The 14,654-nt window shown below is 31.2% G+C and overlaps 1 protein-coding gene across 1 annotated transcript in view; it reads right to left on the reverse strand.

The window, feature by feature from the left end:
* The window catches only part of LOC118191630 (uncharacterized), a 139,051-nt gene that overhangs the window by 23,915 nt on the left and 100,482 nt on the right, over positions 1-14,654 (reverse strand). Inside the window, exons 20-23 of the mRNA XM_085823004.1 lie at positions 14,236-14,301; positions 9,867-10,013; positions 8,834-8,935; positions 6,231-6,416 (exon numbers count right to left, since the gene is read on the reverse strand). Coding sequence (XP_085679130.1) covers positions 6,231-6,416; positions 8,834-8,935; positions 9,867-10,013; positions 14,236-14,301 — 501 coding nt within the window. The remainder of the gene's footprint in view (positions 1-6,230; positions 6,417-8,833; positions 8,936-9,866; positions 10,014-14,235; positions 14,302-14,654) is intronic.

Below are 14,654 nucleotides of genomic sequence, written 5' to 3' on the forward strand. Positions count from 1 at the left end.
TATCTTTTTTTAAAATTTCCATTTCAAATGCTCTTTGCTTATCTTTTTCTTTTTCTAAAATTTCTAACTTTTCCCTGTCTAAACGATCATTTATAATTCTATCTAGCATTTGTTTAGTAAAGTCTTCGTTATAATTCTTACTATTCAAAATCATATCTCTTAAGCCTACAATTTTAATATCAGAAGGAACATCTACATCAAGTTCCAAAGCAAGTTCTTTTAAATCACATTTTTTGTCTCTTGCCAAATAAGCCATCTTAGACTTTAATTTTCAAATACTAATACAATAATTATACTTAAGTTCTTTCCGTTTAATACTTAGACATAACATAAACAGTTTATAAATTCACGTACCTTTCTACTTTCAGTTTTGGCGAGCTTCCGCATTCAGTTTAGGCTTAGCGTACGTTAAGGCAATACGTTGTTAAATCTAGATAATAATTCTAGTTTATCCCACTTCTGAAATGTTAGCAATTAATTAGTTCCTTTATTAAAAACACATTCCGTCAAAACATTAATTGTTAAATACTTGCTTTATTCAGAAACATTACCGTCAACATTACTGCTCAAAAACTTACAGTTCAAAATATTATCGTTCTGAAAAAAAACTGTTGTTGCCAATTGGGAAAATACATTTTAAATAAAATTAATACGTTGCGTTTACATTTGTTTCTCTATCCCTTAGGAAACGGGTTTCAACACAACTATTTACCCTCCGGGATTTACCTTAAACTTAATTTGCAACTACAAAGTCCAGAAAAAAAGGGGTATCCCCACAAAACAGAACTGAAATTTTATGAGAATTTTTGACTAGGATACAAAATTTATGGAAATCTAACTATAGGGGGAAAAACTGATTACTGTTGTGTCAATACTGAAAACAAATATTTCTGAAAGAAAGAAATTTGGAGAAAAAACAACAATATGCGGAAAATCCGCTTCAAAGAAGTTGCGTGTTCAAGGCGAATATTTAGACATTCAAACTATATTTTGTTAGAGTTTTTCACTCAGTGCAGTGTACCAAATATTCATTTAATCGCTTATGTTAACAAAAAAAGACAGAAGAAATAATATTGATGGCGAAATCTCAGCCAGATTTACTGAGCATTCAATATTTTATCCAAAGAATTACATGAATGTCAGCTAAAGCCGTTTCCGGGATTCATGAAACTTCTCTTTTTTTTCATTTCATGCCTACAAAACGCCTAGCATCTAAAGGCATTCAGCATCATTGTTCTCTTTTCATTATTCTAAGTTTTTCTCTGACTCAAAACCAAGATGTTTCAAAAGTGATTATGATATATAAAGAATAAAAGCATGTGGATGACTCAGGATATATTTGCAGAATGCCTCAAAAATGTTGCAGGTTATTAAAAAGATTAAAATAATTTTTGCGTAATAATTTTTATGTTATACTATTTGATACTTGCAATTTAAAAAATGAAATATTTAACCTTATTCTAAAACTTTTCAGTAAGATGATAAAATGTAAAGATGTGTAAAACGGTACCAACGATAAACTGTGTAAAGTAATTAAAAATTGTGTAAAGCAATATATGCATCTCCTCCTAAATTAAAATGTTGATTATATAATTTTCTCATTTATATATATTGTTTCTAAATGGCCCATTGAAAGATTATTAACCATTTTTTACTGTATTTTCTCTTTTAATATATGAACTTTTCAAATGCATCGTAGCATATACTGGGTAACAAAGTTTTCTTTCGAATAAAATAAATTCAAATAAATAAAATAAAATTCTCAAAGCATTTGTATTAATAAATATACTTGAAGTACATATTTCGAACAAATATATAGATATTTTAAAAATAATTATTTAAAAAAATATAATTCAACTGTGTAACTCAAACAAGTAAAATGAAATTCTAAAAAGAAAAATAATTAAAATAACAAATGTGATTTAGAAATATATTATAAAGTAAAAATATATGCAAGAAAGAAAAACAATGCATTCCCTTCCCCGCTTGAGCAGAATGAAAGGGAAAGTGAAATTGTTTGCCATAAACTGAAACGTTCGTAAACTGAATTATTCTCGGCACAAAGCAAACAAGTGCGCCAAGATAAATTCTTGAATTACTCATTAAAATTTTCACAAAAATTTAAGTCATAGAATCGAACTATGAAAAAAAAATCAACATGTCACTTCAGAAAAAAGTCTTATTTACTGTAAAAATACTTTTGTTAAAAGAACGATATATGTAAATCTAATATATATCTAAAGTAGCGCTTTCGAGGTATGAAAAGAGCAAGTTGAATTTCGTCAGCCGAGCAGAACGGAGACTATAGAACTGTCCCTGCCGTTTTTTAAAGCCGGTATACATATGGATATAACTGTTAGATGCATACAGTAACAAAAAATTCATCTGATTCGTTTTATTTGTATGATTATTTACTGCAGTGGGAAGGAAATAAGCCCAGAAAATCTTGAGATGCTAATCTTGAGCTTGAGATGCTTGATTAATCTTGAGATGCTTGAGATCTCCTGTTTCAAAATGATGGAAACTTCATTTAAAATATATATAGTATACAAAGTCGAAAATCTGTACGTCCAATAACCGTAATAATCTATTTATTATCTGTAATTTCTATTAAAATTAAAGTAATTTCTATTATTATCTGTAATTTCTATAAAAAATTTTTTTAGAACTTTTATTTTTTTTATTAAGTGCTAGAATGGGGAATACAATATTCAGCAAACAGAAGAATGGTGTAAATCAATTCCCCCCCCCTCAATTAGCTGAAGTTTCGTTTGACGAGAAACATCATTTATCCACTGCAGTATTTAGTCCTGAATATTGTATAACTTTTAAATGCCTGCCAAATAAATGAACAATATTTTAATTTCTGGCTCTTGAATAGTTGTGTGTGTCGAGGGAGGGGATATCTTACCTAGCCCTGTACAAAATAAAAGCAGTTTGATGATCCACATTTCTGGAACGGAATGTTACACATAATAGTTTTCTTTTGTTGGCGCAGCAGGGAAGATGAAAGGAAGACATAAATTTTTCTTTTGAGAAAACTTTTAATTTGTGTAAACATACTGTGGTTTAATTACTTTTAAATTAAAAAAAGAGAATTTCTCTGGTTATTTTCTTCTGCATTCATTCAGGTATAATTAAAAAATATGACGCTTTTGCTAATTCTTTCGGCTGCTCCTTATGAAAGACAAAGGAATTATAAACTATTATTTATTATTTAATATTTAATGATTATTGTTTTATTTTTGCATTAATTTATTTTACTTCAGTTTTGTTTTTTGTTGGATCAAATTGCTTTTAATTTGTGTCGACCTGTTAAAAAGTTTACCACTCTCGTTTGATACAAAATCCATACATTTAACCTCTTTCTTAACCCTTTCAGGGGCGCAATGTTATGATTTTTTAAAAGTTATGAAAAAGTAAGCATAATGACATGCAATGGTCCTATAGACAACATAAATGAGTTTAAAAAATTTTTTTTCGTCCCCCTTTACGGAAAGGGGACCGGTTTCGCCTTGAAACCAGCGCCCGTCTAGAGCACTTAAGACTAGACATTTGCTTATTTATCTTTACTTTGCTGAAAAGTATCTAAACGTAACTCAAATCGCAGATTATACTAGTAAATTACTGAACAACTAATAAAGTAAGTAATATTTGCATAAACACGCATTTTTAATTATAAATAAAAAATTTAAAACAGGAAACAAAAAAGTATGAGACAAAAAGTAATTAATAATGCACTAAATTACTTGCATAAAACTATGAAATATTTTAAAAAATTATGTTTAAAACTAAGAAAATTATATGTAAAAATAAAATAAATTAAGATGCATACAATTATTTAACTATGAACTAGAAGCATGAGAAAAGCGACCGCTAAGAGAAGCATAATAAAAACGCTTTAATATAAAGTTTTTTGTGTGGAACATTGAAAGGAGATGAGTGATGGTATCTGTGGGTATTTTTTAAAATGCTTGGCTTGTTTAATATCCAGCTATGAAATTTTATGCTGGAGAGAGCCGCGAATGTGATGGTTTTCAAATATCAAAATTGAAACAAAAATCTTTTTTGTTAATGGAATATCTGAAGAAATGCTAAATGAAGATGATATAATGGAAATTGTTTCTTGTAATGACAATGCCCCAGCCATTAATCAACGCCAAACAGTTTTCACCGATAAAACACGCCAAAATATAAAACGTAACAAAAGATTTTAAGGAAAAAGAGCCGCAAAATTTTCTGACAAATGCAATACATGAACAATATCTTTATCGCAATGGCAATGCTATCAATCAACTAACAAATGGCAAGATCTGTAGTACGATTTTAAATACAAGAATTATTGCCACCAATAGCAAAGAAAGTGAGAAAGACATTGTTGAGAGCGAAAAGAATTCAATTGTCTGTTTAGTGGGAACTCTGGACAGGCCCATTACATAGCTTGAACAATGGAACTTTGTAACAGAACAAGAAATGTGTGTCTCTATAAAATTTAATGAGAAATCATTAACACATACACACACACACACACACACACACGCACGCACACACACACACACACATATATATATATATATAAAAAACAAAATAAATACAAACATGGTTTTTTCCAATGAATAATGTCCTTTAAAGTCATTAATATGTTTCATTATTTCATAAACAACCATTTCAAATTTGTTATTTTATAATTTTTACATGTCTTCTTATAAGGTGTTTCCCCCTGCCTTCGTGTTGTGGTGGTCTGCAGGCTGGGCGCGTAATCCAGAGGTCCGCGGTTCGATTCCCGGCGAAGGCGTCACTCATTTTTCAAGTCTCTTGATTCCAAATAACCTAATGTCTATACTGGCGCCGGAACTGAAAAGGGTGGTGTATGATAATTTTCCACACCCAGGATTTGGCGATTGGGTCTCCTAAAAACCGCAGTCGCTCTTTAAAAGGGGGAGTATATAAGGTGTTACTTCCGCCTTCTTGGCGTGCCTAAGTGATGTGGTGGCCTGCACGCTAGGCGCGTATTCCAGGGGTCCGCGGTTCGATTCCCGGCGAAGGCGTTACTCTCTTTTTTTTTTTTTTTTTTTTTTTAATCTTGCCTGCTTCCAAAAGTCTATGTCTACACAGTCCTATGTCTGTGTCTCTACAGTCTTACCAGATTTAAATTAATGATCTAAAATCTGGAATCACCAAATCAACGAATCTAGATCTCAGACATACTGTACATACGCTATACGTAAAATATCATTTAAATGAATTATAGGCATTAATTTAAAGCAATGAAAATAAACTCTGTATGATTGCAACATGTTGCTTCATAATTAATCAGAAAAATCCCCTACTTTTATTTGAAAAACAAGATATTCTTTAATATAGACATACTACCTAGATTTAGGTTAAACTTGAATAGATAAAACAAAATATGACAATGATAGTCATTTTGTGAAAGTTGTGTAGTAAATATTCATGCACGTGAAGCTTCCCTTTTCATATATGCGTATGCTATTGGTAGTAAAATGCAACAACATATGCATACATTTAATCATGTTAAATAGAATACTACCTAGAGGCAAGGGAAAGGGAAAGTTAAACTAAGAGGAAATGCAACTGTACTACCTTTAATAATATAGTGAGAGTTACCTTGTATTTCATACAGCATACACAGAATGCATAATATTTTTATTTTCATTCATTTCATAGTTTATTCAAAATATAATAATCATTGCTTTATTTTTTATCAAACTACACAATTAATACATGCTTAACATTAAAAATATTGTATATCAGTTTCAAAAATGCTCTGCATTCAACATAGTCTTCATTAAACTTTTACACTTGATAAAAACTTCCTTTTCCCCCCGTTATTTTATGTAATAAGTGCTATGTTAATTTTAAATTTCTGTTCAGTTTCCCTGTTAAAAATGTTAACTTTTTTCCTCCATATGGTGTACATTTGTCTAATTTTATTTTTACATTTTGATTTAGTAAAACGTTATTTTTCAGATGATATATTTACATTTAAACAGCTGTTTAAAAGGATTATTTTCAGGCTAAGAAACAAGCATTTTCATTGATCCTTCAGCGATATATTTTACAATTTCCACGAAGAATTTTTCTCAGATGCATACGCAGTCTTATTATAAATATATGCATTTATTTACAGTAAAACGTTTTTTCTTTATAAATGAATAATTTCATATCCTGTACCTAAAGTAAAGTGAATTTTGAAACCAAATACTTACTTGCTTCAAAACTGAAAGGAAAATATAAGATACAGCAATCTGCAGATCATTCTCAACAACAATCATGGGTTTAATAACAGGGAATTCATCGGTGGAATCTAAAGATTTGAGAACTTCTTTGATTTTTTCATTGGTATCATGAAGATGTTCGTATACTGCGTACACACTACTAAGAGCAACACAAAGCTGGGAAAGAAATATAAAAATATAAAAAAAGGAGAATAAATATTAATTCGAATTTAATAAAATTCAGAGAATTAAGTAATCTCCTCTTTTAATTAATGATTAATAATTACAACTGCATCTGATACAAAAGGTATCAATAACTTTCAACTTGCAAAAGAAAAAAAAAGTCTGTGCTGAAAGCTCTGGAGTAAGCAGTCATGCACGTGAAGATTCGCATTTCATGCATGCATATGCTAGTTGCAGTAAAATGCAGCATACGGATATATAAATGTGTGTCCGTGTGTGTGTGCATATGTAGAGAGAGAAGGGGGGAAAGGCAGGAAGATAAATAGATTTCATAGATACATAATGTGTTTTATTGCTGTTTCAATCAATTTGGATCACCAATATCCCAATATCATATTGTAGTGTCTCTGAATGACATATTTTGGTTTTCGATCAAGAGACCTACTATGAATTGATAGAACTTTTCATTCTATGTTTAGTGTTTATTACTTCAACTCAGATATTTTCTTTCCACTACACTTGCACTTATTTGAAAAAAGTAAGAAATCTGAATTGTTACCTAAATGTATTTTGGTAACCAAGCATGCAGCCAGTTTGTTAACTTGGGTTTGACCGATACATGTATTCAGCGGTCTCAAGCGGCCACTGAAGTATTACAATATTATAGCGAGTGCATTTCGTTTTAAATTATATATTTATAAAAATTTGTATTTTCAACTTTTTAAATAACATACTTAATAATTTATAAAATCTTACCAATTATTGGAGAAGTCAAACGAGAAGATGAGCTTTATATTTGTAAATTTTGCAGGACTAGTTTCGATGGTTTAACTAGAGGACCACTTCCTCAGCTGCCAAAGTACAAATGAATGAGATAAGATAAAAATGGCTGGACAAGAGTCAAGCTACTTGCGCCATTTATTGATGAAACAAGAAAACGAAAACATAATTTATTAAAAAGTAAAGGCAAAGATGCATTGGAATTAGGGTCTTTAACTAGAACAGAAAGATTTTAAGATTTTTTTAATGTGAAACGTATCTAAATATCTAATTCACTAATACTAGATGATTTTTGAATAAATTTGGCTGCAGAAAAATGGAAAGAGTGATTTTCGGCCCAACAGTGCTGGCAACAGAGGACTTCTATGTTTCTGTTTACCTAACATATGCCTTATGTTCCCTAACGCGAAATTTTAAGACTGTCTTAGTTTGACCAATGTAATTTAAACCACACAGGCAAGGAATCCAATAAATACCACAAGAATTCATATTCAGAATGGGGTCCTTAAGTATGGAAGTGGAAATTTTATTGATAGGAGAACAAACGACTCGAAAGTTAAATTTCTGTGCAATTGTATAGGTAATTGATGGAAAGAAAAGAATGACAACAAAATTCTTATAATCTCCTAGAACAAGAATGAGCCTTTTGATATGTTGAGGTGAGAATTTTTTAACTGCTTGGTTAATAATGTTGGGTGAAAAGCCACTGTCGATAACAACTGCTTTTAAATAATTTAGTTCTTGATCAAGAGCCAATTTGGAGGAGCAAACTTGAAGTGCACGGAAAACAAAGGAATAAAATGAAGCTAACTTCTGTTTAGTTGGATGAAATGATCTGAAGTGTGATGGAAGGCAAACCGATGAAGGTTTACGGTAAACAGTCGTACTGAAGTTAGATGTGTTACGTGCGACAAAAATGTCCAGGAATGGAAGAGAATTGTACATCCTATTTTGGATATGAATTCCTGGGGTATTTATTGGATTCCTTGCCAATGTGGTTTAAATTACATTGTTCAAACTAAGACAGCCTTAAAAATTTCGCGTTAAAGAACATGAGACATATGTTAGGAAAAAAGAAACACAGAAGTCTGTTGTTCCGAAAATCACACTTTCCGTTTTTATGACTCAAAAATTATTCAAAAAGCATCTTCCATTGGTGAATTAGACTTTTTAGATGCGTTTCACATTCAAAAAATATCTTTCTGTTCTAGTTAATGACTCTATAATTCCAAGCCATCTTTACCTTCAGCCTTTAAGGAAATTATGTTTTAGTTGTCTCGTTTCATTAATAGATGGCGCCAGCAGCTGAATGCCTGTCCCGCCATTATTATCTTATCTCGTTCATTTCTATGTATGGTTCTGTAGTTAAACCATCGAAACTAGTCCTGCAAAATTTACATTATATAATGCTTATTGTTTGACTCCTCCAATAATCAATATTCGGCGTGTTATTTTAATCTAAATATTACCAATTATTAAGCCTCCACACTTTTTAAAATAGTAAAAAAAGTAATTTGTTAACTTTTATAAAATTGCGTAAGTAGCTTTCATAAAATAATAAAAACAATATTTTGTAAAATTACGTAGCTTTCATAAAATTTTGAAACTGCAAAGAAAGAAGTATCACTTACTTTCTGATTTATTTTAAACACAGACTCCTCACCAAAGAAATGTTTTGCTGTAATTTTTTCTAAAACTACTTGCATGTAATCAAGTACGCAGGACATCATAGCCTATAAAATATTACTGGTATATGTAAAATATATTTAATTGTTAAAATTTTACGTTTCATGTCACAATAAAAGAATTTAAAGAAATGAACTATTAACTGACACATTTTCTGAGCATGAATAAGAAGATTAAAAACAAATTTTTTCCTTTATAGATTAAGAAAAATGAATTAAATACAATTTAGAAACAGAAATGTCACGCCGCTCAATCGAGATAGTGGTTAGTGACTCTGGCTGCCGTATCGAAGGGCCCGGGTTCGAATCTCGGAGGAGGCATGGATTTTTGTAAATATGCAATGTCAGTGCGGCATGGGGCACTCTAAATATATGGCGAGACGAAAGTCCTCTCGAGAGGTCGATGGTAGAGAAAGAGAGAGTGGGAGACTCTCGGACTCGTACCCCTTCCGAGGTACTTTGTCTCAAAATTGGGGGCGGAACTGGGCTAAAGTCAGGCTGCCACTTATAACATGTTCAAGGCTTTTGCCAACGACAGGCGCATTTAACTCCTTGTCATGATGAATGTCGTGGGCTTGTGATGTCAGACAAGTGAGACTGGTAAAAACAACAGCAGAAATGTGGGTTTGGGACTAACCTGAAATATACTGCTGTCAAACTTTTAAGCACATTATAATAACAACATAACTGGAAAAGTTGTCATTTGATTAACTCAAACTTTCACACGCAGACAGGCAAAAAATATAAATCACACATATATATACATATATATGTGTGTGTTTACCAAACTTGGTACGTTACAAAAGAGAGAGAACAAGAAAGGTATGCAAGCAAATGAAACTTATTTTTGTAAGGGATGTGACTACCTCTAACATTCATACTTGCTTTGCACTGATATTCCATATTTTCAGTTAAGTTGTCAAGCACACCGGAGAGCAATAACTGTTATTTTTCTAACAAAGCAGTTCCAACTCTTTACCTGAAAGAGATACATGGGCAAAGATCTAAAGAAATATAAACGATTTTCAATGAGGCTGAAGTTGGTTACTCCCTGAGAGCAATGCCTTGATTCTAAAAGTACACTGCTGGTCATGAAAGCAAATACTTTCGTGAAGGAAAGCAAATACTAAAAAGATATTTATTGCACGTAAACAGTATGGCATGAAGACAAAATGATTAAATTTGTGCGCATTTTGGAGGTTTACGAAAGTGCGAAATTAGTAGAAACAGCAGCCAACCCTGGCAGCTCAAACGACCCTTACCCCATTAAGCATGAAGGCAAACTGGGCTTGGATGACAGAAATGAGCAACTCATTTCATGCTGCTTTGCTCATTTCATGCTGATTGCAATCTTCATTCGAATCTTTTCTCATCACTTGAAACCTTCAGATCCTAAACTAAAAATCTTTAAAATAATTTAACTGAAAACTTTAGGAAGATTAGTTTTATTGATATTTAATAGAACCATTGATTAAGAACGAAGAACAGGATTGTAATTTCACGGTATCCTGAATCACCAATAATACCTCATACTTGTCTTGAATGTCACACTGTTTCAAAACACCATTTAATGAAATCTGCCAGAAATTTCAAGTAACCAATATGCTGCACACAGTGCTGGCGGAAGCAAGATTGTAATAATTATACATTTATTATGCGCATTGCAAGGCCTGCAGTAATTATCTGAGCTTAATAATTATGCGTTAATAAACAAATATTCATAATATTATTACACTAGAAAATTCTGAGATAGGATAAACTGCATTTAGTACAAATATATATTGTAAAATATCTTTAGAATGAAATTAGTAATGAAATTTGTATATATTTAGGACAGACGCCAGAGGCCTTGCGACGGCGTCAAAAATCTGTAGGCCTTGGAGGGCAGAAAGCATAGTACCAGCTCTACGTATATTTTCAATACTTTTTTGTGAAACCGTCTCTTATATTCCGTTCCTTACAATCATATTGTCGAATGAAAGTGTAGAGGTTATTTTAAGTTTCTAACAGTTACTTTAATTTTTTAACATGCTTTACTGTATATTATGTTTCCCACCTATTATTTCCTACATAATAAGTTTTTAATATCACTTTGCATGTAAATGCGGCAGAAAGAGTATTTAAAGGAAGATTTCGTTTACTTCAGCAGAAAAACTTTGGAATACTTAGTAGCACGTGTTTGCCGTCAGACTACTTGGTTGATTAAAGCTAATTATGCTTGGCCGTATTGTATGTGCCTGCTGATATTCGCAGAACCAGCAGCGTTAGATAATTTTGTACAGCTTCGGCTATGTTCAGTTTAGATTAGTAGTTTCGTATCTTCAGTTTAAGCATAAGAGGAGGCTTTTCTGTAAGCCCGAGAAAAGGGCCACATGTGTTCTTAGTTTGGAATAATAAAGGCTGAGTTTAACTCTTCTCTGGACTTCCCATTTACACACTTATACTCAGCGATAAGCCACTGCATAGTTCAACAAGGTTTCTACTAATTTAAGCATAAACAAAGTAGCTAAAAACATTACAAATGCCTCATATCTGTGAAAAGCTATAATGGCTTGGTGGCTTTAATTCAAGCTCAGTTTATTCATTTGGACAGTCTAAGAATTCATATACAAATTTTAGTGCTTCACCATAGTTACTCTTGCTATTTCATCTCTACTTCACTTTCGTCTTTATTTCTTCTAGGGAATCCGAATGAGTCTTTGCTACTAAATTGCTTGCATTTTATAAAATGCTACAGCCTTTATCGTTCTAATTTTCCCCCCATCTGCATTTCACCTGTTCTTTCATTTATATTTTCAAACTCATGAACAGCAAAAGTAACTTCAGAGGCTCTATATGTTTTCCTCAATGTAGGTAAGCCATTCCTGTTTTACGATAACAAGTAGCCATAAATTATCATTAAATTCAGTTCATCGTAAGCTTAAAAGTGAGATTCCCTGAAACTGTGAGTTTCTCTTAAAAAGTAAAATGCATTCCTTTTCTTCCTAAGACAAGCTAAACACATTTCTGTGTGACAATATGCTGATAGACCACAACAGAGTTTATATATATATATAAAAGGATGGCTTTCGATTAAGCGAGGTTTTACTTTAGTTTCTGACGTATGGTGAGTAAACGTATGGTATCTAAATATAACGAGTATTTAAAATTCAAGTTATTTAAGAAAGTATTTAGATGTGAATATTATCTAAAATAATATAAAACCTAACAATTAATTAAACTTAAGCTAATTTTCCCTTAAATATGCGACTAAATTTCTGACGGAAATCTTTGAAGAATGGGAGTGTTACTCTATCAAACCAGCAGATGGCAGACTATTTGAAACATCAAGGATGTCGGAATGAAAAACCGATCAGGTGGTAATATTGTTAACGCTATTGAAGTTGACTTATGTTAGAAATAAATTAATAAAACATTCCATTCTAATCTTAATCTAAATCTGAAAATGGTTTTCTGTTAAATTTACTGTGATCCAGGTACTATTATTATCCCTAAACTTGATGGTAGTTAAAGCGTTATGAACAACAATGTTTGCACTGATAGGAGTTGCAAGATTTGTAATAGAAGACTCATACTACTATACCCTCAAGGAGTCTTCAGTTTTTTAACTTTCAAAATTATGACCACTGCTAAATCCACTGATATTCTTCCAATACACTACAAAAGCCTCTAATGTTACCTGTATCTACCTATGCTGGGTTTCATTTCCTTCTCGAATTTCACAAAACTGCTATATTATTTCTTTCTGCTGTTTCCAGTTCAAGAACTTTTCATTCATATCTTTAATCAAATATGTATTTATTCTCCCGTTCTTCACCAAAGAGATGAGCAATTCGTTGAATTCGATTTTAGTACCTAATTCATCGTTGAAACCGCTATCAGATACCCGTCAGGAAATCAAATCCCAAGAATAATTTGATAAAATATTCTTAATATATAAATAATTTGTGAAATAAGAATAATTTGGCAAAATATTCTTAATATGTAAATAATTTGGGAAATGAGAATAATTTGGCAAAATATTCTTAACACAATAAATCTGCCAGCAAACTGCTTCAAGATAAAAAATATGAAACTTGCTTTAGAATACATTGAAGCGAAATAAACATCTGTATTAAAATACAGATCAGATTCTTATCACAGGAATATGCTTAAAATTGCCAAAAAAATTAGAGGAGATATAGATGGGGAATTTGAATTCAGATCTGCAATTAAAACCCGACGAAGGCAAGTCACGTCAGGTTCAGTATGAACATGAAGATAAATTTAGAATTGGCCTATAATATGTTTTTGATATTGCATGCGGACTCCCTTAGATGAATGTTTTTAACCACTAAAAACTTGCACTATAAGTTTTAAGTGATTTTAGTTTAAAGCTACATTTTAGTTTAAAGCTACATGTTTTTAAGATATTTAAAAAGATAAAGTTAAAACCCAAAATCACTTCAACATTCTTCAGTTAATTACATCTAGCAATCTATCTTTCCTAACTTACTCATTTCATTAAGAATATTATTGAATTTGCTTGCTGATGTTTTAAGCAATGACAGATCATTTTCCAAACTAAAATTAACTAAGATTTATTTACATATGAATTACGTATGAGTTTACTTACGTATCAAGAGTATTAATTTTGAACTTCATTTAGAAAATTTCATTTTCATCTTTTTAATAAATGAAGGGTTAATTTAAAAAAATGCAATCTTAATTTGCTTTTTATGAAATGCAGATTTTAAATTTTGTTTAATTGACATTAAATCAAGTTATTTCCCATCTTTTTGTTCCCTTAGTCATAATTAACGGTTTCGAGAGATTTGAGGACTAGTTAGGATCTAGACGTAAAAAAATAAAGAATTAATTTTACTTCTAAAAAACAAAAATTAAAACAAAATGTAATGAAACTACTAGAAAAATTTATACGATATCTTCAAAAATTTCGAGATGTGTTCTTGAAGTCTTATTATGGGCGTATCAGCAAGTTCAAGATAAAACCAAAAGCAGACGTTTTTTAGAACGCAAATTTCATTCAAAACAAAAGAAACGCATCTTGCATCCAAAATTCCAAGCATGATTTATGTCACTTTTTTAACATAGCTCTACTGCATTGCATATTGCATGCTATTGCATTTTGATCTTAGGTTTATCTTTTTAAGGAAAAATTTTAAAAAAAAATATTACAGTTTGACAGAGATTTGCGTCAAATAAGAAATCTTAATTTTCATACTTAATTATGCGTTTAGAATATACTAACATTTTTTTTTTCTAGACAGAAGCTCTGAACAACGAAATCATAATTATGGAGAAAAATAAACACATAATTTTATTAACAGTAAAATGAAATAACTTACATTAGTTAAAGACTCATGACTACAGCACTGGTCTTCCCACTTCAACTTCAACCATAAGTCAGTAACCTATATCCACAAAGAAATAATTTATTTTACCGAAAACGTTTTTCCACACGCATTTTTATCCGCGGTTACATGAATACTTAAGTATCAGTTTTTAAACCTCCGAAGCAGAACTGCATTGACATCCAAAATTCAAGAAATAGAAAAATTTGAATATTCAGTAAAAAATACAAAATTTGTATGCATGCTGAAACTAATATGCAGAAAAAAATTGCATACCAACATTTATTAATAATGAAGCGTAGGTTCGTTATTGATAAAAGCAACCCGTTTTATTCTGAGCCTGCATCTCTAAATTATGAACTTTAGAAGGAAAGGCCAAATTTTGCAAATTTTGTAGATGATACCTCACAGTG

This window comes from Stegodyphus dumicola, chromosome 8 (assembly GCF_044657685.1).
Source record: "Stegodyphus dumicola isolate Sdum_Otavi_A_Nest chromosome 8, ASM4465768v1".
In the NCBI taxonomy this organism is placed as follows: Eukaryota; Metazoa; Arthropoda; class Arachnida; order Araneae; family Eresidae; genus Stegodyphus; species Stegodyphus dumicola.